General features: G+C 39.0%; 1 protein-coding gene across 4 annotated transcripts in view; it reads left to right on the top strand.

Annotated features, from left to right (window-relative positions):
- PSD3 (pleckstrin and Sec7 domain containing 3) overlaps nt 1–24,417 on the top strand; it is a 550,392-nt gene that overhangs the window by 482,615 nt on the left and 43,360 nt on the right. For all 4 annotated transcript variants that reach the window (XM_036838889.1, XM_036838891.1, XM_036838890.1 and 1 more), the window contains one exon: nt 23,473–23,630. In XM_036838889.1, the coding sequence (XP_036694784.1) occupies nt 23,473–23,630 (158 nt within the window). The remainder of the gene's footprint in view (nt 1–23,472; nt 23,631–24,417) is intronic.

Below are 24,417 nucleotides of genomic sequence, written 5' to 3'. Positions count from 1 at the left end.
TATCATCTGCAAACTGTGACTTTTACTTGCTCCTTTCCAGTTTGGATGCCTTTTATTTCTTTTTCTTGCCTGATTGCTGTGGCTAGCACTTTCAGTCCTATGTTGAATAAAAGTGGCAAGAGTGGCCATTGTTGTCTTGTTCCTGATTTTAGAAGAAATGCTTTCAGCTTTTCACAGTTGATAATGATATTGGCTGTAGGTTTGTCATATGTGGCCTTTATTAGGTTGAGGTATGTTCCCTCTATACCCACTTTGTTGAAAGTTTTTATTACAAATGGATGTTGAATTTTGTCAGAAGCTTTTTCTGCATCTATTGAGATGGTCATGAGTTTTATTCTTCAGTTTGTTAGTGTGGTGTATCATTGATTGTTTTGTGGATATTGAACCATCCTTGCATCCTAGAATAAATTCCACTTAATTGTGGTGTATGATCTTTTTTTTAAAATTTTATTTATTTGTTTATTTTATGTATTATTTTTGGCTGTGTTGGGTCTTCGTTTCTGTGCAAGGGCTTTCTCTAGTTGCGGCAAGCGGGGGCCACTCTTCATTGCGGTGCGCGGGCCTCTCACTGTCGTGGCCTCTCTTATTGCGGAGCACAGGCTCCAGATGCACAGGCTCAATAGTTGTGGCTCACGGGCCTAGTTGCTCCGCGGCATGTGGGATCTTCCCAGACCAGGGCTCGAACCCGTGTCCCCTGCATTAGCAGGCAGAGGGGAAGCCCTCGTGGTGTATGATCTTTTAATGTATTTTTGAATTCAATTTGCCAATATTTTGTTGAGGATTTTTGTATCTATGTTCAATGGGGATAGTAACCTACAGTTTTCTTTTTTTGTGGTGTCTTTGTCTGGTTTTGGTATCCAGGTGAGGCTGGCATCGTAGAATGAGTTCAGAAGTGTTCCTTCATCTTCAGTTGTTTGTAATGGTTGAGAAAGATAGGTGTTAACTCTTCTTTATATCTTTGGCAGCATTCACCTGTGAAGCCATCTGGTCCTGGGCTTTTGTTTGTTGGGAGTTTTTTTGTTTTGTTTTGTTTTTACTAATTCAGTTTCAATTCTGGTAATTGGTCTGTTCCTGTTTTCTATTTCTTGCTGATTCAGTCTTGAGAGATTCTGCATTTTTAGGAATTTATCCATTTACTCTAGGTTGTCCATTTTGTTGACATATAATTTTTCATAGTAATATCTTTATGATCCTGTGTATTTCTGTCCTTTTTCATTTCTGATTTTATTTATCTGGATCCTTTATCTTTTTATCTTGATTAGTTTAGCTAAAGGTTTATCAGTTTTGTTTTCTTTTGAAAGAACCAGCTCTTAGTTCCATTGATCTTTTCTATTGTTTTTTTAGTCTCCATATTATTTATTTCTTCTCTGACCTTTACTACTTATTTCCTTCTACTAACTTTGGGTTTTGTTTGTTTTTCTTTTTCTATTTCATTTAGGTATGAGCTTAGATTGTTTATTTGAGATTTTTCTTATTTCCTGAGGTAGGCTTGTATTGCTGTAAACTTCCCCTTAGAACTGCTTTTCCTGTGTCCCATAGGTTTTGGATTGTTGTGTTTCCATTTTCATTTGCCTCCCAGGTATTTTTTTTACTTCCTCTTTGATTTATTTATTCATTTATTTTTTCCTCTTTGATTTCTTTAGTGGCCCATTGGTTAGCATATTGTTTAGCCTCCAAATGTTTTTTATTTTCGCAGTTATTTTCTTGTAGTTAATTTCTAGTTGCATACCACTGTGGTGTGAAAAGATATGGCTTGATATGGCTTGAGTCTACTTAAGTTTATTGTGACTTGGTTTGTGGCCTAATGTTTGATCTGTCTTAGAGAATGTTTCATGTGCACTTGAAAACAATGGGTATTTTGCTGCTTTTGAATGGAATGGTTTATATATATCTTTTAAGTCCATCTTGTCTAATATATCATTTAAGACCAGCGTTTTCTTATTATTTTCTGTCTGGATGGTCTATCCATTGATGTAAGTGGGGTGTTAAAGACTCCTACTTTTATTGTGTTGCTGGCAATTTCTCCCTTTATGTTACTATTATATGCTTTATATATTTAGGTGCTTCTGTCTTGGTGCCTATATATTTATAATTGTTATATCTTCTTGTTGGATTGATCCCTTGATCATTATATAATGCCTTTCTTTGTCTCTTGTTACAGTCTTTGTTTTAAAGTCTGTTTTGTCTGATGTAAGTTCTACTACCCCAGCATTCTTCTTTTTATTTCCATTTGAGTGGAATACCTTTTTTCATCCCCTCACCTAACTCTGTGTGTGTCTTTAGATCTGAAGTGAGTGTCTTGTAGGAAGCATATACATGGGTCTCTCTCTTTTTTAATCCATTCAGCCACTCTGTGTCTTTTGATTGGAGTATTTAGTCTATTTCCATTTAAATAATTATTGATAGGTATATACTTATTGCCATTTTGTTAGTTGTTTTCTGGTTGTTTTTGTAGTTCTTTCTTGTTCCTTTCTTCTTTTGCTTTCTTCCCTTGTGATTTGATGACTATCTTTAGTGTTATGTTTAGATTCCTTTCTCTTTTTTGTGTGTGTATCTGTTACAGATTTCTGCCTTGTGGTTACCATGAGGGTCATATAAAACAAATGTGTGTGTGTGTGTGTGTGTGTGTGTGTGTATGATTATTTTAAGTTAATGATCACTTAAGTTTGAATACATTCCAACAACTCTGCACTTTTATTCCCCTCTCACCACATTTAATGTTTTGGACATCATTTTACATCTTTTTGTGTGTGTATCCCTTAACTACTTATTGTGGATATAGATGATTTTACTACCTTTTCTTTTAACCTTCCTACTAGCTTTATAAATGTTTGAATTTTTCTTTCATAAATTTCATATTTCTAGTTGTGGTATTTTCTTTTCTGCTTAGAAAAGTCTCTCTAACATTTCTTGTAAAGCCAGTTTAGTGGTGCTGAACTGTTTAACTTTACTTGTCTGTGAAACTCTTTATTTCTCCTTCAAATCTGAATAATAGCCTTGCCAGGTAGAGTATTCTTGGTTGTAGGGTTTTTTTTTTTTCCCCTCTTTCATTACTTTGAATATATCATGCCACTCCCTTCTGGCCTGCAAAGTTTCTTATGTAAAATCAGCTGATGGTCTTATAGGAGTTCCCTGATACATAAATAGTTGCTTATCTCTCTGCTTTTAAGAATCTCTCTTGATCTTTAATTTTTGCCATTTTAATTATAATGTGTCTTGGTGTGTTCCTCTTTGGTTTCACCTTGTTTGTGACTTTCTGTGCATCCTGGATCTGAATGTCTGTTTCCTTTCCCAGTTTAGGGACGTTTTCACTCATTTCTTCAAATAAGTTCTCTATCCCTTTCTCTCTCTCTTCTCCTTCTCAGACCCCTATAATGAGAATGTTACTACACATTATGTTGTCTCAGAGGTCTCTTAAACTATCTTCATTTTTTAAAATTCTTTTTTCTTTGTTCTGTTCAGCTTGAATGGTTTCCACTACTCTATTTTCCAGTTCACTTCTCCATTTCTCTGTGTGATTGAATTTACTGTTGATTCCTTCCAGTGTATTTTTTATTTCAGTGACTGTATTCTTCAGCTCCTTTGGCTCTTCTTTGTATTTTCTAACTTTTTGTTAAACTTCTCACTGTGTTCATCCATTCTTCTCCCAAGTTCATTGATTATCTGTATGATCATTACCTTGAACTCCTTATTGGGTAGATTGTCATCTCCACTTTGCTTAGTTCTTCTTCTGGGGTTTTGTCTTATTCCTTCATTTGGAATATATTCCTCTGTCTCCTTATTTTTCCCAATTCTTTGTTTATTTCTATGCATTAGGTAGGTTGGTTACATTTCTTAATCTTGGAGAAGTGGCCTTATTTAGGAGTTGTTCTTTGGGGCCCAGGAGCACACTCCTTTCTTGTCAACAGAGCTATATGTTCTAGGAGTGCCCCCCATGTAGGCTGCGTGGGCCCTTCTTTTGTGGCAGGGTCGAGTACTGTGGGTGAACTGGAAGGCAGGGCTACCCCTGGCCTGCTTGGCTGTCCAGCCCTGCCTTGTGTATGGCTGCCAGCCTGCTGGTTGGTGTGGCCAGGTCCCAGTGTAGCTGGCTGCAGGGCCTGGAGGAGTCCTAGGGATAATGCCAGCCTGCTGGTGGGTGGGGCTGGGTCCTAGGGTGGCTGGCTGTGGGACCTGGGTGGCCTTATTTTTTGCTCTGATCTTAATGTTTCCTTCCTTCTACTAATTTGGGCTTAGTTTGTTCTTTGTTTTCATTTCTTGATGTGTAAAGTTAGGTTGTTTGTTTGTTTTTTATCTATAAACTTGCTTCTACTGTATCTCATATTTTGTTACGTTGTGTTTTCATTTTCCTTTGTCTCAAGGTATTTTCTCATTTCTCTTATGGTTTCTTTTTTGACCCACTGATTATTCAGAATATATTGTTTAATTTCCACATATTTGTAATTCTGCAGTTTTCTTTCAGCTGTCAATTTCTTATTTCATCCCAGTGTGATTAGACAACACTGGGTATGATTTCAGGTGTCTTAAATTTGTTAAGACTTGTAACCTAACTTGTCATCTGTCCTGGAGAATGTTCTATGTGCACTTGAGAAGAATGTGTATTCTGCTACTGCTGGATGAAATGTTCTGCATGTGTCTTAGGGGTCCATTTTGTCTACAGTGTTTATCATGTTCTTTGTTTCCTTGTTCATCTTCTGTTTGGATTTTCTGCCTATTATTGAGAGTATGGTAGTGAAATCCCCTAATACTATTGTATTGCTATCAATTTCTCCCTTCAGTTCTGTCCATATTTGCTTCATATATTTGAGTGTTCTGATGTTAGGTGTATAGGTATTTATAATTGTTACATCTTCCTGTTGAATTGATCCTTTTATCATTATGTAATATCCTTCTTTGTCTTTTTTTACAGTTTTTGACTTAAAGTCAATTTTGTCTCTAATAAGTATAGCTCTCTTTTGGTTACACTATGCATGAATATCTATTTGCCTTTCTTCACTTTCAGCCTATATGTGCCTTTAAATATAAAGTGAGTCTCGTAGACAGCATATAGTTGGATCTTATTTTTTTTATCCATTCAGACACTCTATATATTGATTGGGGAGTTTAGTTCATTTATATTTAAAGTAATTATTTTTTTTAAAGTAATTATTGATGGAGAAGTACTTACTCTTAGCGTTTTGTAAATTGTTCTCTCTTTTGTGGTTTTTTTGACACTTTTCCTTTGTTGTTCTCTCCCTTTGTGTTTTGTTGATATTTTGTAAAAGCATATTTTAATTTCTTTTTCATCTTCTTTTGTGTGTCATCCATCAGTATTTTCTTTGTGGTTACTATGAGGCTTACATAGCACATGTTATAGTTCTGATCATCCATTTTAAGCTGATAACAATTTAACTTTAATCACACACAAAAACTCTACATTTTTACTTTTCCCTCCTCACACGTAACTTATTATTTTGATGTAAGAATTTATTTCTTTTTATATTGTATATCTAATAGCAAGTTTTGTGTTTACAGTTGTTCTTGATACTTTTCTATTTTAACTTTTGTGCTAGTTAGATGTGATTTGCAAACTGCTACTACAGTATTTCATTATCCTGTATTTGTCTATGTATTTACCTTCCCAGTGAGATTTGTATTTCGTCTTCTTTCTCTTATATTTCCAATGTTGCTGTTTCATTTCCTTTCATTTCAAAGTCTTGATTTGTTTTCATTACACTTTTTGTAAGACAGATTTAGTGGTAACATACTCCCTCAGTTTTTGCTTATCTGGGAAATTCTTCATCTATCTTTCATTTTTAAAGGAGTAATTTGCTGGGTATAGTATTCTTGGTTCACAGGCTTTCCCCCTCCACCTGCCAGCATTCTGAATCTGTCATCCCACTCTCTTCTTCTAATCTGGAAGGTTTCAGCTGAGAAGTCCTATGATAATCATAAGGAAATCCCTTGAATATGACAAATCACTCTTCTCTTGCTGATTTCAAAATTCTGTCTTCACTTTTTACTTGACAATTTGATTATAATGTGTCTTTGTGTAGATTTGTAGATCTCAAAGATCTCAAAGATTGGACTTCTTGGATCTGGATGTCCATTTTCCTCCTTAGATTTGGAAAGTATGTGGCGATTATTTCTTTCAATAAGCTTTCTGCCCCTTTGTTTCTCTCTTCTCCTTCTGGGACTCTGATAATAGGTATATTGTCCAGTTGATGGTGTCCTGTAAGTCCTTAGGCTCTCTTTACTCTTTTATGTTCTTTTTTCTTATTTGTTCCTCGGACTGCATAATTTCAATTTTCCTATCTTCCATTGCTGATTCTTTCTTCTGCTTATAAGTCTGCTGTTGAATGATTCTATTGAATTTTTCAGTTTGTCATTGTATTCTTTAGCTTCAAAATTTCTGTTTTAGTTTTTTAAATCTTTTCTTCGTTGATATTCTCTTTTTGTTCATGCATCATTTTCTTAAGCCAATTGAGAATCTTTATGATGGTTATTTTTAATTCTTTGTCAGATACATCATATACCTCTCTTTCTTTAGGGTCAGTTTCTGGAGATTTATTTTGTTCCTTTGATTGGGCTATATCCACTTGTTTCTTCTTTATTCTGGTAACTTTGTGTTGGGATCTGTACATTTTAAGGGGTAGCCACCTCTCAGTGTTTACAGACTGCTTTTGTACAGTGGAAGACCATCATCAGTCTACTTGGCTAGAGATTCTGGGGGCCTCTGTAACCTTTTTTTTGAGGGGTGCAACTTCTCTGGGCCTGTGCATGCAACTTCTCAATTAGAGAGGCTTGCATGTTTCTTTTTCAAGAGCTCGTAATTTTTGTTCTTTCTGATATCTGTCTGTGGCACTGCAAGTTTTCTGGTTCTACAGCAGCAAGCCACCCAGCTCTCCCTTATTCTGAGTGGCAACTAGGCATCCAGAGTATGCCAGCTCCCCATCAATGCCCCAGGTCAGGCGAGACTGATAGCATTTCCCTTGGGCAGCCCTCTGATGAGCCAGAATGTGAGATGCACACTTCACTCCTCTTTGTCCCTCCAAGAGAGAAGTCTTAAGTTGTGTACCTTTCTCCCAATCTTGACAAGCCCTGCCAGCTGCAGCAAGCCACCCACCTTTTTCCTTTGGTCTCAGCAGCCTCCAGGCATCCAATCTATGTTGATTCACTCAGAGGTCTGAGTGAAGCAAGACAGAAACCCATTCCTCAGGCAACTTTGCAAAAAGCCAAGATGTTGGAAGCATGCTCCACTCTTCACATTCCCCACACTGACCTGTTTCAGGGAGGGGCTGACAGGGGTAAAGTGAAGTTGCTCTTCTCATACCCCTCTTATCTATTTCAGTGAAGCTGTTCTTGCCTTCTGTTCAGTTGGAGTCCTGCTAGCTCTTGACTGCATTCTGGCATTCTTGTAAAGGTATTTTAATCCGTGTAGCCTTGTTAAATGGGTGTTTCTGTGTAGGAACAAGAACTGAGAGTTCCTGTTCTGCCATCTTGCTCGCGTCACACCTAGGAAAAGATTCTGAAATTTGCTTAGACAGTGATTTCCTTTTTTTTTTACTCTACTTATTATCATAAACATTTTTAAATTAAAAATTCTTCAGAAGTATATTTTTTGGTCAGTCTAGTATCTGGTGACTGTGAAATGATAAGTCATATGGTTTTAATTTTTCCTTTTAATAGGGTTTACAAAAACATTCATTTTTTTAAAAATTATTATTTATTTATTTATTTATTTTATTTGGCTGTGTTGGGTCTTCACTTCTGTGCGAGGGCTTCCTCTAGTTGCGGCAAGCGGGGGCCACTCTTCATCGCGGTGCACGGGCCTCTCACTATCGTGGCCTCTCTTGTTACGGAGCACAGGCTCCAGACGCACAGGCTCAGTATTTGTGGCTCACGGGCCTAGTTGCTCCGCGGCATGTGGGATCCTCCCAGACCAGGGCTCGAACCCATGTCCCCTGCATTAGCAGGCAGACTCTCAACCACTGCACCACCAGGGAAGCCCCATTTTTAATTGCTTACAATATTTTCCATTAAATAGATTTATCATAATTTAATCTTTTCCCATTTTCAGACATACCCTCATTTCAGTTTTTTACAGTTATAAATAATGGTATATTGTGCACGTCTGTTTATTTCTTAAAGGTAGATTTCTGGAAGTATCATGGGTCACAGGGACAGGGTAGGAACTGTTTAAAATTATTGAGACCTATTGCTAAATTACTTCTGGGAAGGCTGAACCAACTTTCACTCACTACAGCAGTTTCTGACAATACCTGTCTCACCACAACCTTTCCTCACTGCACTAATGACTAATATTTGCATATTTAAAGAATAAAGGTCTCATTCGTTTTGGGCTTTTTGTTTTCAATGCACAAACACATGCCCTTACACACTTTACACATTCCAAAGCTACCCTTCTACACTTGTGTTTCTCTGGGGAAGAAAGTACATATGAAATAACATCAACAGTACTGAATCAGATGGCAGCCCCTGCGTGATGGCATCCACACTTGCACTACTGAGATAATAAACTGCTTTGGAATGGAAATATAATTATTGAGGAAGAACATATTTGATTTATTTTTATTTTAAACACTTCAAAATGTTATAATAATGCCCTATGTAATAAAATTGAAAGAATTATTCTTTTTTAAAACCACCCTTCCTTAGGAGTCACCCAGATCAATATTTAAAAGGACCTTGACTATCGTATGTCAATATTTTACATACTGCCAGAGCAGCTTTAAAAGGACCACTATTATAATTCTCTTTTGTTCTATTTCTTTATTGGCACTTTTTTCCAATGTCTAGATTGAGAACTATATCTAATGTTAACAAACCCTTTTGTTTTCTTCCTTTTGGAATAGATTAGGTAAGGAATGTTAGAGTATGGGATGCTTCACCTTGGACTAGAGCTCTTTTTGTGGCTAAATTACCTTTGCACAGAGATGTATGGAGATAGCTGAAACCCAAAGATTATAAGGAAAATGATCTGTGGCATCCTTCTAAAATTTACACATTACTTTGAAGGATCAAACAACTGGAGAAATGGAGACTGTTGTTGATGTTACGAGATCATCCATGTTCTTAGGTGGCCAGATATCTTGTATTATCTTTATCTCCCTATGGAGCCAGCACAGCTTCTAATTTGTAAGTCAACTGCTTTAGCCTCTGCCAAAGCACCATGTTGTATTCATGCTGGGCCCACATTGGTCCTTTCAGCTAGATTTGTCTCTGCAGGGAGCAGCCCTTTGAAATTAAATTTCACATATCACAGCTGTTTCCCCAGCATAAATCCTATTCTCTTGGCTTACTTTTTCATTTTCCCTAAAAGCTCTATGAGGGACATGGTTGTCTTTGGCAAAATCATTTCATTGAATACCTAGTCACAGGATTTCCACCCACTCCATCCCAGGGTAAGCCTGGGAAGGGAGAAAAACACTCTTGCATTCAACATTTGACAGAGGTGATTGATGCAAAGAGAGATGCTGGTTCCAAGTCAACAGCTTCTCCTTTCTCATTGTCCTCTCCCTCAGATAAGTGAATTGGATTGAGTTTGACTCATCCAGATACAAAAGAGAAAGGGCTAAATGTTGACAAGGGAATGACTTTGTAAATTCTGAAGTGTCAACATTAGTTTGGATTAGAGCTACAAAATTAGATTGCACCTCCATATTTATGGTACCTCTGGGGTGTGGCCCATGTGCACTTAGGGAAAATTGGATGAGATTCCTTTTGTAAAGTGAAAAATGGGACACAAAGGAAATGATACATTTGTTTAGGAGAGTGCAGGTAGAGCTGTGGGTTATCTCTCAGTTTGCTGTTTCATACTTAGATGGAGAGTAAGGCTGAGCAGGGGCAGCCGGGTTTTGTATCCAGGCTCTCCTCCCTTGTTATTGTTGTTAGTGCTCTTTAAAAGAAAAGAAAAAGGAGGGGCTGAAAAAAATGTGACAAGTGATTAAAATCTCAACATAGCAGTCAGCCAATATCTATTCCCAGAACTTGGCACAGATCCTAGAGACTAGCTCATCAATCAGCGGAAGCTTCGTCATAGCAGGCCAGGTTCTTCTGTGGCTATGTCTGCCCTGGTGTTTTAATTAGGTTCTTCCCGATTTGTAAAATTAAAAATACAAAAAGGCAGAGAGGCAATAAAAATATGAAGACCCTATGGGCCTCTACATCTGAAAATGCCAAGGACTGTAAGGTTAACAGGGCACTGTCTGCTGTCCACTGCTGTAAGGGGACCTCTGGGATACTGAGCTGCCTACCAGAATCGGCAGGCATCGGTTCTTAGACATCTTCCCCTTTAACTTACCTCTGGATTGTAGTGTATATCAGAGGCTCAGTACTGATACAGCATGTACCCTACAAAGGGCTGCTAATGTCCCATTGCTGGCTAATCCTTAACCTTGCTGGAGTCCTGATTTCCCAGCACATGATGGCAGATGCTACACCAAAAGTAAGTTATATGATTGCAGGGTGATTTGGGGTTTATACAATTTGGGGGTTATGTCTTCACATAGCCATTTAGAGCTTATCACATGTCAAGTACTCTGCTAAATGCTGGGCTTCCAATGATGACTAAGACGCAGTCTCTGCCACATGGAGCCCACAAAGCAAGAGGGGAAACAGGTACATTGAACCTTCACCAGACGGTGGTATAAACTAAAGGAGGGATGCAAAGTCTTACAGAGTAGGCCCTAGTCATGCTTGCAAAGGTCAGAGAATGCCTACCTGAGGAATTAACATGCCTTGAACTGATGCCTGCAGGATGACCAGACATTTGCCAGGCAGGCAAGGTAATAAAAAGCCTTTTAACCGGAGAGGGGGAAATAACAGATTTGAGAGAATTGGCGTGTTCAGAGAATGGCAAAACAGTTTTTTACATTTGGATTACAGGATGGATGGAGGGTAGCCAGCAGTAGAAACATGATGAAAAATTATGTTTCAAGTGCTAGTGTATCATGAAAATGAAAGAAATGGTGTCACAATGTCATAAACTGTCCACTTTACCAAAGAAGCAGTTTTCTTCCCCAGAAGAATTTCAAACCCTTTGAGTGTGAGTTGGGTGCTGTTCCCACTGACACCCAGGTCCCCAGAGGATTTAGACAGCATCATCCGGAGCGCTGGGCAGCCACTCTCACAGGACCTGCTGGCTGGCGGTGCTCCCGGGAGGGGTGTGTTGCTCTTTCCTCTATGCCCTGAGAATGCCGTGCAACCTGCTGGGATTCAAACATAGCAGAGAAAACAGTAGTCACCCCTTCCTCTCCTTACCTCCTGCCACTTCTTTGTTGTTTGGATGAAGCATAAGGAGAAAGGGCACACTCTTCCTCTAGCCCGAGACGGGTTTGATTCAGACTGGCAGGGACTTGCTCAGCCAGGAGTCAGGGTCGGGGTTGTGCCAGGTCTGGGGTGCAAAGATAGTAGGACCAAACATGTTCTTACGGGCCTGGCTAGCACACAGGCGTTCTGCCGCCATCCTGATTTTGACGCCTTTCCACCCCATGTCAATTTCTCAGCATCGAAGATTCCCGTCCAGAGGCTGCCAGGAACTCCTCCCTCCTGCATCCCTTGTTCTCCTCAGGCGGGCAGGTGCTGCATGTCTGCTCCCCGCCCACCGTGGCTGCCAGAACTTGGCTCCTAAAAGAGGGAGACGGTGTTGCCCTGAGACAGAAGGGAGCAGGACCTCTGCTCCCCTGATTAAAGGAGTCCAGTCAGTCTTCTAAAGATACCGTAATGGCTGGGAACTCACCCTCCCTTCACTCTAAACACATACACGCCACACACATCTCAAAAACCCTCTGCCATTGGAGTAACAGTCTGTTTGGGGTCTCATTCCATGATCAGTTGCTCATCAATTACTTAAAACTTTTCATCAAGATTTCTCAATTATGAAATAGCCGAATGATTTTTACCCAATTAGTATTTCCTCATTAAGAGTGAAGAGTGAAGAATTATAGTAAAAACCACTGCCACCTCCAAAACAATACACAGTCACCAGAAAGAAAACCAGGCACAGCTGAACCTGCACCGGGCAAGTGCTCCAACTCCTCTCAGTCCCCACTCACCCAGACTTCTCCCTCCTCTCGTCCCAGACACAGAGAGGCTTAACACTGAGGTTTTCAGTGACTGCTCTAGGAAACTGAAGAGGTAATAAAGATCTCATGCCTCTAAAGTTCATAACCCTGCCTGTGTGCTTACAACCCTCTCTGTTGCATGCCTGCTGAACACACACACACACACACACACACACACACATATCCTTACAGGGCATTGCTTTGTATCTAATATCTAAGAGAATCCTCATCCCAGATCAGAGCATCCCACCTCACAAAGTTAGGAGGGGGCTGGCAGACTTATGGAGCCAACTTACTTGAGTGATCATTCAGCCAGAAATAACGTGGGTTTGTTAGTGTGATACAGTTTTTAGGATACTTTTTATATTTGAGCTCCACAACTTCATAGGAGGATATAGTTCCCATTTTTTAAATTAAGACGCTGAGGCTCAGAGGTTGGTTAACCTCCTCAGGATTGTGAAGGGTGGTAGGAGCCATGCTCGTATTTTTTCCATTAGACTATTCTTGTGTAAACACTAAAGCTCTATTTTATGACTTTCTTAAATACTAGAAGTTTAAAACAAGTGATTTTGGAGAAATGTTTCTTTTACCCCCTCAAGCAGGTTCAATTAACTTTTGTCTAATATGAAGCGAGTATGCAATAGCTTCTTTCCTGCAGGGAGCTTCCTGCTTTGGTCAGGACTGATGGTTACCCTCTCTCATACAGCATCTCCTGACTGCAGCCTCTCCTCTATTGGAATATGAGACTATCTCTAATCACCTTCCATAATTAGTGTAACTAACCTTTTAAGATTTTCTAATCCAGACCCACTTTCAGATATTCTTCCTTATTGTTCCCAGAAAACATGGTAAAGGAAATGTCAACATTTCAATCATTTCATGATTCCCAGATTGGCACTTAAAAGTAACCCAAGCATCTATTATCAACTGAACTTAGGTTAACAAACTACCATCCTGACGCAGAGGACCATCATGGGAAGCAAATCAGTATCTATCTATCTGAATGTATCTATTAGGTTAGGACTCTGGCAGTTTTTCAGAATGCTGTGCACTGCAGATCTGACTGAGAGCAAATTATAGTCCCTAAAGGAGCATATGCTCTGTCTGAAGAGATCAACAAATAAAAAGCCATTTCAGTGCCATTCAGTATGTGCTACAAAGAGGGAAGTGTGCTATGGAAGCACTTTGGAAGGACAGTTAGCTGAGCCTCAGGAAGAGCAGAGAAGATCATGGAAGAATTCATGAAGGAAGTGATGTCTACACCTACACTTAAAAGATAAGTGGAAGGTAGTCACGTGGAGGATTCAGACAGGGAGGAGCGCGTATGGGTGGCCAGCTGTGAGAGACCATAGCACATCCAGGGAGCCGTGGGCCCAGTGGAGCATAGAGGGTGCCCAGAGCAGACTGCAGAGCCCAGAAAACCAGGCTTAGGACTTGAGCTCTGAGAGCAGTGTGGGACTGTCAAGCGTTTTTAACAGGGTGTGACATAATCAGATTTATATTTTAGAAAGATCAGTCTGGCGATAGCATGGAGTATGGATTGGGGGCGGTGTCAGTCAGAGACATAGAGACCAGACTAGCTTGACGATGGTAGGGGTCACAGGAAGGGGGAAACACAGTCTGACTGGACAGTTCAGTTTGTGGTGTTGAATTCAAGGTGTCTGTGGAATAATAAATGGGCGTGTCCAACAGACAATTATAGATATTCAGATCTGGAGCTGGAGAGTCATCAAAAAAACATGAGAGCAAATGATGTCACTCAGAGGCTGTAGAGTGAGGAGAAGACGGAGGGTAGGACAAGTGGGACACAGACATTTCATATGTGCCCTGCGAGGAATGCAGTGTGACCAGACCCAGGGGGACAGCGTGGGGGGAGCTGCTACAGGCTTCAGGAGATGGCAGAAATGTTCCATGTTGTAAAGAGGTAAAGTAAGATAGGAATTGGAAAGTCACACTTGAATTCAGCAACAAGGAAATTATTGATAAAGCAGCTCCAGTGGAGCAGTGGGCATGGAAGCCAGATGGAATGAGCTGGAAGACACAGGCAGAGAGTGCACAGACAGCTGCTTTCAGGAGGCTCCACTCTGATCATCCCCCCACCCCCTGCCTGATACCCCCCTTCCTGTGACTTTTGCAAAGAATGGATCCCCTGTGTCTATCTCATTTCTTCTGAACCTCTTTTCTTTCCTGTTATTGATTTCTCTCTCAAGTAAAATAAGTCCTTTTCTCTCTTTCCATCCCTTGGACAGTTTCTGACATTATCCTGAGCTCTCGTTTTGCTTCTCCAGGTTATACACAGCCTTCCTCATGACCACCTCATTTCCTTTTCTGGCCCCCTCACTTAATGTTACTTAATCACATTTGCCTCTAACTTTCAAGCAAAAAGGAAATCCATAGAGAATTGCAATAGTAATGTCAGAACCATTTACAAAATGTCATCTTGGGAGGAATAAACTTGGTCTCTACCCCCAAAAAGAGCTTGGGCTTACGGTGTGGGTGAGAGACAAGTCTTAGGCAGTGAATGGCTAGTGACATGATATAAACCAAGGATCTGGGTGAGCTGGGAAAGCATCAGTGGAAAGGGAACACCGCTGTGCGGGTAGTGGGCTGCAGTCCCTGAGAACTCTCTTGGGCAGGGCACTGCGAGGCACCTGCGGTGGAGTGAGTGGCTCTGTTTTCCAGCGGGGCAGGAAAGCACTCCTGTCCTTGTTTGGTTCCACTACTTGCAGTGCCCCTGAGCCCAGGCTTGGGAAATATATTACCTGATGGAGAGTTAATTAGTATTATTGGAATATAAAGCCTTTGTGGCAGAGGAGTCTAATATCATTTCAATATAACACAGTTTATATATGCTTTGAAATTTTGAAATTGCTATGGATTGATGATAAAATGATTAAATTTCTGGTGGTGAAGATCCATCATTGTCGACATTGAGATATCAGCTTCATATCCTGTTGTTAACCGAGAGTGAGTCATCTGCTGGCAAATGCTGAGATAAGCCTTTGCTGTCACACAGCTTCAGAAGTTCTCTGTCGGTTTCAGTCAAGGGCTTTGTGTCTGACACTGCTAGTCTCTGCCTTTTTCTTGAAAGTATTTTTTGGTAAGCTTTATGATGGTATTTTTGTTACAGGTCTGGTTGTAACAAAAGTTAACTATGTTATCCTTAAAATAAATTGTCAGGTGATGATGGAATGGTTAAGAGAAATGGGTGCGGGTGGCTGGTTAGTGCGTGGCCGTGAATTACTTGATGATCGTATTCTCCACACCAGACTCTGGAGAATATTCTAATGTCTTTTATCTCTGGAGTCTAGAAAATAGGTATTCAGACCTGAATATATTTGCCTTTACCATGTCTTTCAAATGTTAAAAAATGTTTGTTAGCTAAAAATTTAGTTTCCTGTCATAGTATACTGGGAACTCTGTGTCCTTGATGCAAAATCTTCCATTCTTTCCTTCGATTACTGAGATTTGTTCCACCTGCCTATGAGGTTTTTGGATTGGAAAGGGAGTTGTTTGTTTGTTTGTTTGTTTGTTGCAGCATTTGAAGTATAGGTGGCAACAGTAGAGTGAGCCTGGACCAGGCAGAAGGAAGTACTGAAGACCGGGCCTCCCAGACTGTGATGATGGCAGCCTGGGCTGATGTGTCAAATACCAAGTGCCAGGAGCTGGCTGAGCCTGGCCTGGGCCCCTGGTAGCAGAAAGCTTTCCTGTGTGCCCAGGGCACTTGTATTTCCTTTTGTGAAACTGCTGGCTCTGTGCCCTCTCACACGCTGAAGAGACCATGTGGACCCTCCCTCATTCTCCGAAACAATGGAAAGTGCAGAAAACAAAAGTTAACTAGGTTATGAAGCCTTAGGAGAATAATGATCACATCAAAGTTTTCATTAGTTATAAGTTAAATGAATGACCTAGTTCAGCAGAGCAATGTAGCCATTATAGAAGGTATATTTAGGACATAATCATAATTTTTTAAGACTATCAATTCATTAAAAAAACATTGCAGCTGGAAACACCTGGTCTCTGGAGTTTAAGACACATAGGCTGTGCTCTGAAGGTTTCTGTTTAAAAACACAATTCTCATTCAAGGGTCTAGCAAACAGAAACTAGTTTATTCCTATGAGTTGTTTTGTTCCCACATGAAGAGGCGCTGCCGTGTTTTGTGGCTTCTTCCAAGTTATTCGAGTGTAAGATAGGTCCAGAACTCAAACCTCTTTTCCTGTTTGCTACTTGGGTCCCTAGGCAGTGCCTTTCTCTCCCTCTCTGTCTCCCTCTCTCCCTCCCTTCCTTGCAATAAATATTAAACCCATACCAATCATGTGAAAGTCGTAGCAGGAAACATATGAATTAGATACTAACTTGGTCTCCAGGGCTCTGAACTGAGAGGTGGTGGGTGAGTGATGGGCAGACACTTCCAAGTGGTCCAGGCAGTGCCAAGTGCAGCTTTAACAGAACGTCAGTGAGCCTGGAACTGAGAGGAAAGCAGGAATAGCCTCCTGTCAATCAAAACCCTGATCATTATGTTAGTTAGAAATATGGAAGAAGTATGGAAGGGTGCTAAGATGTTTTTTCTGCTTAAAAATGTTAAGAGCTCTTAAGTTTCTTCAGATACTGAGTCATAGAATCCTGTAGTCTTTTTCTAAGGGCTACTCATGGTTGTCTGTCTGCCCTAATTCTCTTCCAGTTCAGCTGTGTAATCATTAAAAAGATAGATCCTAGCTTCCTGGTTCACTCACCAGATTTGTCCTAGAAAATGTCCTGTGTCTCACTGAAGTCTGAGGCCTGACTGAGAAAGCATTTCAAGTCCTTCAAGTCCTACTGTGTCTGTAAGTGCTCCCTCCGTATGTGGACCATGACGGGTTCCCGTGCTAACAAGGAAAGTCCTCCGCTACCCACCCATGTGGCCCATCATCGCAACATGGAGACGACGCCATGTCCACCGTAACCGAACAAACTAATATAAACAAACATAATCCTTTGACTTTAACTGGCTTATTCTTTCTTAATTCTCCTTACAGAAATATAGGACATATTTTTCTGACTTTAAAATTGTTTACCTAACATGAGAAAATTAGTTGAAATGATCCTTTAGGCTCCTTTCAGCTTTAACATTCTGTGAATAAGTGATTTTCAAATATGTGATTATGTGAGTGATGGGCTAAAACATGCCTTCATTGGATTTCCTGTTATGTCTTGCTCCCAGATTTGTGGGAATACAGCTCACTCTGAGCTCCCTGGTAAAAGAAAAATGAAGCTGAATAATTTTTAGAAAGATACCTAACCAGAAATGCTCAGAATTTTTTAAAAAGATCATCATCAAATTATGAAAAATGCTTTTAATGCCTTTTTTAAAATCAAGAATTAATGGACAGTTTAGGATCCAGTTGATTTTAATTACTGACATTTTTATTAAATCCTCATAGCCTCTCAAGGATGTCCTCAGTTCTCCCATCTATATTCTCTCAGTGGAAATCAAGACTATTTCAACTTTGTTTTAAATTGTTTTAATTAGGTATATAGCAGTTGTGCCTTATACTTTGAAAACTGGAATCTGAGCATTTTTTAATTGACATTGATGAATTTCAGTTGAGATTTGGTCACTTTCCAAATTGGACTTTATATTCACCTGAGGGTACGGATTTTCAGACTTGATGCCAACCAGTTATTTGTACATATGTAGATGATCTGTGTGTTATGATCCAACTTCACAAGACATTTAATTAACAAGGTTCTTAAGAAAAAGAAGAAAGCTTTTCATTTCATGTTTTAAGTGAATTTAAAATAAATAGCATTGTGAAATCAAATTCTTGGTGCTTATTAGGGTGGTAGAGCGCTCTAATGAATCATCCTAGATAAAAAGACGTAGATTGCAGTGAACACAGAGGAGAGTAACACGTTTTTAGGCATCATTTTCACCCTTCATTTGTTTGAGAAAATAGATAGTAATTAGGTGTCATAGAGCATTTTCTTTTCTTATAGAATTTCTTGATTGAATTTACCTTGCTCTCTTTTCTCATTTAGTTTGCACAGCCACGAGTCTTAGGTTTGAAATGGTTTGATTACGATAATTTATCCCTTATTTCCTCCTTCCCAATACCGTCATTTAAACACCATCTTCAACTTTAAGTGGTGAAAAATAAAGATGTCAGAATGAACTCTGTAGGATAAAGTCTTTTCTTTTTATTCAGTTGTCAACTTTAATTTTTCCAATCTACCCTGAGTTTTGTTCATTTTTTTAATGGACTTGGAGCTACATTTTCTAGTAGGAATTCAGAATGCCAAACATGTTTTGTTTATATTTTGCCTTTTTTTTTTAATGGTAAAATAATATTACTATCAACTAAAAGAGTGGTAGCCCATGTTAGACTTAAAATTCCTAGACTTTGGTTTTATCCTAATTAAATAGATCTTATCGTCCATTTTTGGCCTGTGCAGTATTTTCCTTCCAATGTTAGGTACCTTAGAGTTTAGGAAACTGTCTTAGAGTCCTCTTCAGAAACCATGGTGCAATTCTTCCAAGTTGATAATTACTGTTCACTTTTACTTACAGCTATAATAAATGTTGCATTTTAAAATTCTCTGCACTTTTAGAGAGGTCTAAGAATGTCATCCTTTAAGCTTGGTTTTAAAGGAAAATATCAGCAGAGAGAATATGCTCCAAGAATATGTGTAGTTGCTCCAAAGGTCTAAGTCATCCAATATTAATAGCTAAGGATTGGTCTTGGGTTTCTTATTCATCTGCAGCAGTTTGTTAGGCATCATGGTATAGGTGGGACTTCAACTGATAAGAGTAGAGTTGACCCTTGAACAACACAAGTTTGAGCTGCACAGGTTCACTTGTCAGCAGATTCTTCAACAGTAAAGCACTACATACTACATGATTCATAGGAGGTTGAATTTACTCATGGGGAACCGTGGATACAGAGGAACAGAGGTTAGGGAGGAACATCATAAATGGAAGGCAGACTATAAGTTATATGTGGATCTTCACCTGCCCCAACCCATGCGTTGTTCAAGCGTCAACTGTAGTCATAATCATTCCAAGGCGCATTTATGGGATGAGAAAGGATGAAGGCCAGTGGCAGAACTGACAGCTGACAAACAGGCTAAAGAGGAGATAGCAGAGTCATGGTCAGAGTATAGCGGAGAAACCAGGAGAGAATTGTAAGGAGAAGCCATGGAAGAATTTCAAGAGTATTGTTGACTTCCTTTGGTGCTATAAGACGAAAACTTAAAAGAATCTATTAAATTTTGCAGTTAGGAGTTCATTGCTGACCTTTGCCAGAGCAGTTTCAATGAAGTGTAGAAATGGACTCCAGGTTCCAGTGGGTTAAAGGGTAAACTGGAAATTAATGTATAAAAGTAGTTAATGTGGACTCATTTTATATGAAGGAAAAGAGAGAGGTGACAGCTAGAGGTGACAGCTAGGAGAAAGCAGTATTCAGGAGGGACTATTATCTTACAAATAATAGAGAGACCTTGAGGGTATTTATAGGCTGTGGGGAAGAAGCCTGTAGATACAAATGATTTAAAATATAGTGGAAGGATAATAACCAACGCAGTAAGATCCTAGGAAGGGTTGGTGGAGGGAGGTTGATCCTGGAGTACAGGATTAGCCTTGAGCAGGACTCCTCTGTGTAAGGAGGAAAGAGGATAAAGGTGGTCACAAAATACGCGTTTACAGGGCATATAAGCAGAAAGTTTGACATTTACAAGTTTGACCTTATAAAATACAAGTTCAAGCTATATGCTACTAAAAATTATTATTAGGGATTATTATATCAGCTAACATCTAAGTGCTTACTTTCTGCTGTGAACATTATTTAGAGTTTTAAAAAAATAGTATCTCATTGAATTTCATAATACAGCTCTATGAGGAAAGTATTATCACACTCCTCAAAGAAAATGAAGTTTAATGAGTTTAATTAACCTTCCTACAGTCATGGAAATGTTAAGTACCATATCAGAGCTAGACATTTGAAGAGATGGGTCTAACCCCAGGCACCTGTGCTCTTAACCATCTTTGTCGTGGGATAGGAGTGTTGAAGAGAATGGTGGACGTTTGGCAGAGTGGACCAGAGGGGTTATCGTGGAGGAGTAAAAGCATTGTCGGTCGGCGCTGGGTGCAGCCATAGCTGGAGACCATACATCTGGGTGGCACACATCTGCATAGCTGGGTTGGTTGTCTTTAGCAGCTGTCAGCAGTGCAAGTGAGTGATCATATAAGGGAGAACTAGCGTGGGATTTTTTTTAGCTCCAGACCAGGTAGATGAGAATGTTAGGGCATAGCCGAGCAAAAATTCCTAAATTCTAAGGATAAAAATAAAACCCTATGAGATTCCTGACAGAAAATACAAGAAAAGCAGAAGAGAATCAGACTGGTGTTGGACTTAAGTAAAACTGGAAGCTAGAAGACAGAATAGCATCTGCAGAGTACCGAGTGGAAAAAGACTGCAGCCCAAAGCTCCATACCCAGTTCTCCACCTGAGAAGGAAAGCAAGAGATGCTTGAAAGTAAGGACTGGAGGACATCACCCACCTGAGAAAAGTACTTGCAAGAAGAGAAAATAACAAAGGGATGAGAAAAGAGACCTCAAGATGGAGAAAAGATAGAAAGTAGGTGAGCAATGAAACATGGACACAATTAAATCTAAAAGAATAAGGAGAGATTCAGGGAATATGTAATATAAGTGCAAAATAGGATTTCTTGAAACAGAAAATACATAATACAAGATAATTTTAATAAGATTGCAGAATAAAACATACTAAACTTTTATCAAAATTTAGGATTAATGGGAAGGGTAGGGAGGGAAGTGAAACTATTTTTAAAGTCTTGTTGATACAGAGAAATAGAGCATTTGGTGGGGGAAGAGAGCCTTTTAAGTTTCCATCTTATGTAACTAAGCACTAACGTGGATAAAGAAGAACATTTTAAAATAATAAATAGCACACAGAACATGGTGGAAAAATACTGTAAGAACATAGAGGAACTGAATCAATAAACCTGAATATAAATACACACTCATCCCTCAGAGAATAACTTTTTTTTATGTCCATGGAACAATAACAAAAACTAAACAAGTTGTTGGAAAACCTTGAGAAATTAACCTTAGCAAATTATAAGTAAATAAAATAGATTTTACAGACCTCATTCTCTGGTCACAAACCAATAAAATTAGAAATATATAATGATAAATAACGAAAAACTTTAGGTGCTTTAAATTTGAGAAACATTCTTTGACATGACTAAGACTGAAGAAGAGAGAAGAAAATAAAACTACAAATCATCTAGAGAACAATGAAAAAATACTCTTCATTCCCAAGCTATGTGTAACCTGTACGCAGAGGAAAAATTATAGTCTTAAATTCTTAATTAAAGAAGAAATATGAAAAATAAAAAACTAAGTAATCGTTTTAAATTCAACCAACAAAAAATTAACCAAAAGAAACTAGTGAGAAAGAATTAAGATAAAAACCCAAATTATGGGCCTAGAATATCAAAAAACAGTGCATACAAATTTCTAGGCTGATCTCTGTGCAAACTCAAATATCAGGTGTGTTAGAGATCAGTATGTACGGAAATGGACTTAGTGTATAAACTCTCTGAAGACAGTTTTGTCCCTGATCACTTATCCCCACTCCCCATAATTCGTCCACCTCAGATTCCTATCTGGAGCTAAGTGGGTAAGCTGAGTGCACGGCCAGCCATGCAGGGCTCTGTTGCAGTCTAATTCTGAGGCCGGGGGGAATTTGTCGTCATGCTGCCTCTAGCTGATACTCCTGCTCTAATAACAATTCCCCTGGAAGGAGATCTGTGAAGTTTTGGAATGCTAAATCATGAAGAAAAATCCCATGTAGAAAAGACAAGACCCCAAAACATAGCTAGATTATAGTTGTATGCATTAATGGGAATTGTCGAAGAACAGATACATGTAAATATATTGTATTTATTTTAAGATTTTAAAATAATTCTCCTTTATTCGTCATACTTCTCTGGAAAATGGTTATTGTCGACAGCAGTTCTTAATCTCTGAGGCTTAAGAAAATTGAGCTGTAACAATCTTAAAGCAGTAATTTTATCATTTAGTATTATAAACTGTATAATTTTTATATTGCTGTTGGCATTTACTGAGTATCTTAGGCTTTCCCACCTTTGTCTCAGCACTGTCACTGACAGTGATCACTGAGGATCAGCAGATGCTGTTTATTTCTGACTCACTTTGAATCTATGGCACAAGTACCTCTGAAGAGCTCGATTTGTGCTGGGGCCTCGGGGAAGGGAGGAGGAGGTATGGGAGAGTGTAATTATCATTTTGGAATTTGTAAAACCAGACTGTGATAATAGAATAGACAGTGTCTTCCTTTAGGCTTTTAGTACTAATTAGAAGGTGAGGACGTGTGTGTGTGTGTGTGTGTGTGTGTGTGTGTGTGTGTATGTGTTCTTTACAGAAGAAGTGCAAGTTTATTTAGCATCAAGTCTGATAAAATATGGGAAGGGGAGAGAGGAACTTAAACATCTAAAAACTAAAAAACATCTCCTACAACACTGTGTAATGTCTACTATATTGACTTTGGTTTTCAGACCTTTTTTATTCTTATGGACCCAAGGAAACTACTAGATATAATAATAATAATAATAATATCACATTTGTTTTAAATTCTTATTTTTCTACTAGTTTTTTTTAGTTATGTTTGGAGGGAAGCCATACAAAAGAACCTTTATAAATTCTATGAATTGTGTCTGGATCATGCCCAAAGATAAAATTGTGTCTATCCATGACACCCTCCTTTTCTATGTAATTTTACCCATTTTTCAAATTTATGATAATAGAGCTAAGCTTTCTCCTGATTTAAGATTATACTGATTTTCCTCTTTTCTTTCAGAGAACAGCTGGAGAAATTGTTTTATTTTACTGTTCATTTTTCTTTTAATAATATTTGCCTCAAAAGAAAGTATCGGGAAAATGTAGTATCTTTTGAGCAAACACAGTGTCATAGTTTTTCACCATCAGTACAGTTCTGCTGATGCGTCCTGGGGGCTTTTGCATATGTCCTTTTGCTCCTGAAACCAAATTACCCTATTAGACCTAGCTTCATTTCAAATCACTATAAAACATGTGTGATAGATATTTTGTCTTTGACCTTCCTTAGCTCTTTACTTTAATTATTATATATCAGCTTTTTCAAAAGTGCCCCTTTGGTAAATGTGTATTTTCTTATTCTGAGCATACTTTTCAAAGAACAGGATTTTTTATGACATTTATGAAGTAGCAAGGAGTTGTTTCTACCCACCATTCATTTCACTTTTTTCATGCACCTTCATGGATTCTCTAAAATTTTTCTTATTGTCTTAGGTTTTAAAAAGAGAAGATGAAGTCTGAATATGTCTTTGCTTTCTTCGTATCTGCCCACAGGACGAATATAAGCCAGAGAAGGCCCTGTCGGAAGAGGACCTGAAAAACGCTGTGAGTGTGCACCACGCACTGGCGTCCCGGGCCACGGACTACGAGAAGAAACCCAATGTGCTCAAACTGAAAACTGCTGATTGGAGGGTCTTGCTTTTTCAAGCCCAGTAGGTTTCGTTAGTTGGTTTGGTTTGGTTTTTTAGTTTGCAGAGCACCACTTTACACCGAGAAATAGAATCGGGATCTGCAGGGGAAACTGTTTGAGTTGGAGTCAGAGTCATTAACTGGTTGCAGTAGAGAGACAACTGTCAAAGAAAACTAGAATACGAAATAGAAACCCTAGGGCAAGTTTTTTGTTTGCTGCAAAAGAGCCCTGTGACCCTTTGTCAACCATTTACCACCTCTAGACTGTAATACCCTCGTAAATAAAATACAAGGGTGTTAGTATGCAAGTTCTATCACACAGTGAGTAAAATAGACCTGGATTCAGATTACCGTTTCCTAACTCTTTGTCCTAGCATGTAAATTTAACCTCTTTGAACCTCAGCTGGTGGCTAGTGTAGATAATGATAATAATAATGTTAATAATGTTTATTTCTCAGGGTTCTTTTGGAAGCAAATGAGATGAAGCATATAAAGAGCCTCACACAGTGCCTGGCACACAGAGGCTGTTCAAGAAGTGTAGATTTTCATTTTGCTCTCTCTCTTCTCTCTCCTTCTGAGCCCTAATAGTTTGTGATTAAACTAGAAGGAAAAGATAAAATCATATTGTGGGCAAGGAAATGGGATGGATTGCCAGTTTAATAAGGGGTCTGTGACAGCCTTTAGATTAAAAATGGAACACTCCAAGTGGAGAATTCTGGATTTATGAAGTGAGAAACTTTGGATTTTTAGAACTGAGCCTCTAGAACAGGAATTTTAATAGCACACATAGCATCAGTGTCCGTGGCAGGC

This window comes from Balaenoptera musculus, chromosome 21, assembly GCF_009873245.2.
Source record: "Balaenoptera musculus isolate JJ_BM4_2016_0621 chromosome 21, mBalMus1.pri.v3, whole genome shotgun sequence".
Classification (NCBI taxonomy): Eukaryota; Metazoa; Chordata; class Mammalia; order Artiodactyla; family Balaenopteridae; genus Balaenoptera; species Balaenoptera musculus.
This window is presented reverse-complemented; position numbering and strand designations above follow the sequence as displayed.